This window comes from Lithobates pipiens, unplaced genomic scaffold (genome assembly GCF_037356315.1).
Source record: "Lithobates pipiens isolate NorthernLeopardFrog02 unplaced genomic scaffold, aLitPip1_a1.2 Scaffold_13, whole genome shotgun sequence".
Classification (NCBI taxonomy): Eukaryota; Metazoa; Chordata; class Amphibia; order Anura; family Ranidae; genus Lithobates; species Lithobates pipiens.
In genome coordinates this window covers 247537958-247541198 of record NW_027507718.1, presented here as the reverse complement: position 1 = coordinate 247541198, position 3241 = coordinate 247537958, and the positions used below count along the sequence as shown (strand labels likewise).

Genomic DNA, 3241 nt, shown 5'->3' with positions numbered 1-3241 from the left:
CTCATGAGTGCAGATGTGTTTTTACCCAGCTGCCAAGTGTCCTCTCCTTCAATTACACTGAATGTTCTTTTCTAGTCATTGTATTTTGAAACACATCTAAACCACAATGTCCTAATCATTTGTTGTGTCCTAAAAATTACACACCCAAAAAATGCTGTTCAAACCCTGTATCATAAACGAGGTTTGCCACGAACAATTTACGAGGGTTTGTTAAAACGATACGATTCTTTACTGTAACCAACATGAAAGCAGCAATTTTTTACATTGTACAAAGGTAAAGCATATGGATCTGTATGCAATAATCATAAAATAGGAACACACGACAAGTACTTACTTTTTTTCAGAACTTTCTTGATCCTTCTGTATTGATCCGGCTCCCTTAATTTCAGGTCGGACCACCGTTTCCTCAATTGGTCTTTTGACCGTCGTACCCCAAAACGTTTATGCAGGGTCTTTACTACTTTGGCCATGATTCTGGCCTTGCGCAAGTTCGGATGGGTGTATGGTCCATGCTTGCCATCATAATCCCTACTTCGCAAGATTCCCACCATCTCCACCATTTCTTGAAATGCCATATTTGAGGCCTTAAATCTCCTCTTTCCGGATCGGGACGTTTGTGGCTCCGGGGATTCCAGACTACTGGAGTCGTTCATATGAAGCACCTGTTGTGTTTCCGCCATGTTTCTCCTACTGCGCACCGTTGAGAAAAGGGGGCGGGAAATATTCTTGTAAAAGAACGTCATGGGCGGGCAACGCAGGCGTAGTTCTACGCGGACGCACTGGGTCTTACGCCAAAATCACACGTCGTACGTACGTTAATAAGTGCGCAGAAAGGGCGGGAAACCATGAACTTGACTAAAAGAACGTCAGGGGCGGGCAACGCAGGCGTAGTTCTACGCGGACGCACTGGGTCTTACGCCAAAATGCACATGTCGTACGGACGTTAAGTGCGCAGAAAGGGCGGGAAACCATGAACTTGACTAAAAGAACGTCAGGGGCGGGCAACGCAGGCGTAGTTCTACGCGGACGCACTGGGTCTTACGCCAAAATCACACGTACGTTAATAAGTGCGCAGAAAGGGCGGGAAACCATGAACTTGACTAAAAGAACGTCAGGGGCGGGCAACGCAGGCGTAGTTCTACGCGGACGCACTGGGTCTTACGCCAAAATGCACATGTCGTACGGACGTTAAGTGCGCAGAAAGGGCGGGAAACCATGAACTTGACTAAAAGAACGTCAGGGGCGGGCAACGCAGGCGTAGTTCTACGCGGACGCACTGTATATAACGACAAAAATCACATGTCGTATGTTCGTTTGCGAAAATAGGAACAGGAGTTGGGAGCAAGAAAAACGAAGGTAAGTTTAAACCATTTCCCCAAATAAGTGGCAGATCCTGGAGTCTATCTTGGGCTAAGATTAGGAGAGTCTGAGCTAACATTATGTTTTTTGGCTTGTGTATTGTCTTGCAGAAAAATGAATCAAAAATTCCGGGATCCAGAATTTTTAAGTCTCTTTATAGACAAGTATAAAGAAATGTCTAATCTGTGGCATACCAAGAACAAGGATTATTTTAATAAACAAGTAAGGAGGGCAACACTGGAGAGATTTGTGACATTTGTGCAGCCTTGGATCCCAGAGGCAGACGTGGACTTTGTGGATAAGAAAATTCAAATATTGCAAAATATGTTCCGAAAGGAAAAGAGGAAAATACAACAATCCAAAACATCAGGAGCAGCACCAGGTGATGTGTATGTTCCCAGGCTGTGGTACTTTGAAAAGCTACGGTTCCTGGACGACCGATATAAACCCAGGGAGTCGCTTTCTACTCTTCCCTCCACCCTTCCCTCCACCCTTCCCTGCAGCATTCCCTCCACCTCAGCAGAGGCTGATGAGCCTTCCATCCTGGAGGAAGCGGATGCACCCAGCTGGAGCCAGGTATTTTTTTATCAAAAATAGTGAGATTCAGAATATTAATGATGTTAACTAGATGTTATTCGAATTTGTACGCTATTATTGATGTTAAAAAATAGTTAAAATTTGGACATATCAATTTACAGTAGTGGCCACAAATGTTTGTCACCAGCAGAAACAAGAAATAGTGGTGTCATAATGATACTCTTTTATATGTATTAACCGAATTTTGAAGTCAGGAGCTGAAAAATGTTTAGGATTGATGAACAAAAAACTAAAACAATGTCCCTTTTTTATACACAGGAGGAGCTCAGCCAGGAGGAAGGTGAGGAAAGTGGCAGGCAGGAGGAGGCTATGCCCACTCTCAGCCAGGAGGAGTCCATGCCCTCTGTCAGGCAGGAGGTGGCCGGGCCTAGTAGAAGGATGACGACTTCTCAAGTGCCTCCCCTCCGTCTTCCATCCAAAAGGGCCAAAAAAAATACACAGGCACAGGAGGAATCCCTGCGACTCATTAGAGAGGCGACTAATGTTTTAAACAGCCCCCCTGACGCAGAAGAGGCCTACGGCTGCTACATTGCCAGCCGGCTCCAGCAACTAGAGATGGGCCAACGTCTCCACTGCGAAAGGCTGATTTTCCTGTCCTTACAGAAGGGGTTCAGTGGAGATTTATCAGCCAACAGTACTATTGTGGAGCAAATTCCTCCTGTTCCTCCTCCTCCTCCTCCTCCTGCCACGAGTCCACCATCGGAGACACAGCCTCCCAGGAAGGCTACAGGGAAGTCTGCAGGGAAGGGTGCAGTGAAGGGTGGAGCGAAGAGAAGAAGGTGATGACCTGGCTTCACTCTGGTCCGACCAACCACAGCCTGGGGACATATATACCATCTGATGCTGCTCTTGATGTCTGGGATTCTGGGACCATATTTGATTTTGTAAAATTTGAATTTTCTTGTCCACATAGTTTCACGTTTGCCCTGGGGCCAAAAGGCTACAGAAATGTCACAATTTTCTCCAGTGTTGCCTTCATTTTTTTGTTTGTAGAACCAGAATAAATGGATATTTTTGTTTGAAAATATAATTGCCTATGTGTTTTTTGGTCAAATACCTTTCTATAAAAGACAATGTGAAATTAACAAGGGACACTAACCTCCTTGAGGTTATAAACAAAATAAAAATGTTATTGTGGTAACTTGTCACCAGAATAAAAATAAAAAGGTTATTGTGGTAATGAAAAAAAAAAAAAAAAAATAACGTTTTTGGTTTTAACTTGACGGAACAATTAAATATGGAGATCACAATAAAAAATAAATGGTCAAGAATTGTACCAAAAATA

General features: G+C 44.0%; 1 protein-coding gene across 1 annotated transcript; it reads left to right on the top strand.

Annotated features, from left to right (window-relative positions):
- Positions 1-1367: 1367 nt before the first annotated feature.
- Positions 1368-3039, top strand: LOC143976093 (uncharacterized). Its single transcript, XM_077478561.1, has 2 exons — positions 1368-1935; positions 2215-3039. Exons 1-2 carry the CDS (start codon positions 1474-1476, stop codon positions 2737-2739), a joined length of 987 nt encoding a protein of 328 aa, XP_077334687.1. The 5' UTR covers positions 1368-1473; the 3' UTR covers positions 2740-3039.
- Positions 3040-3241: the final 202 nt, after the last annotated feature.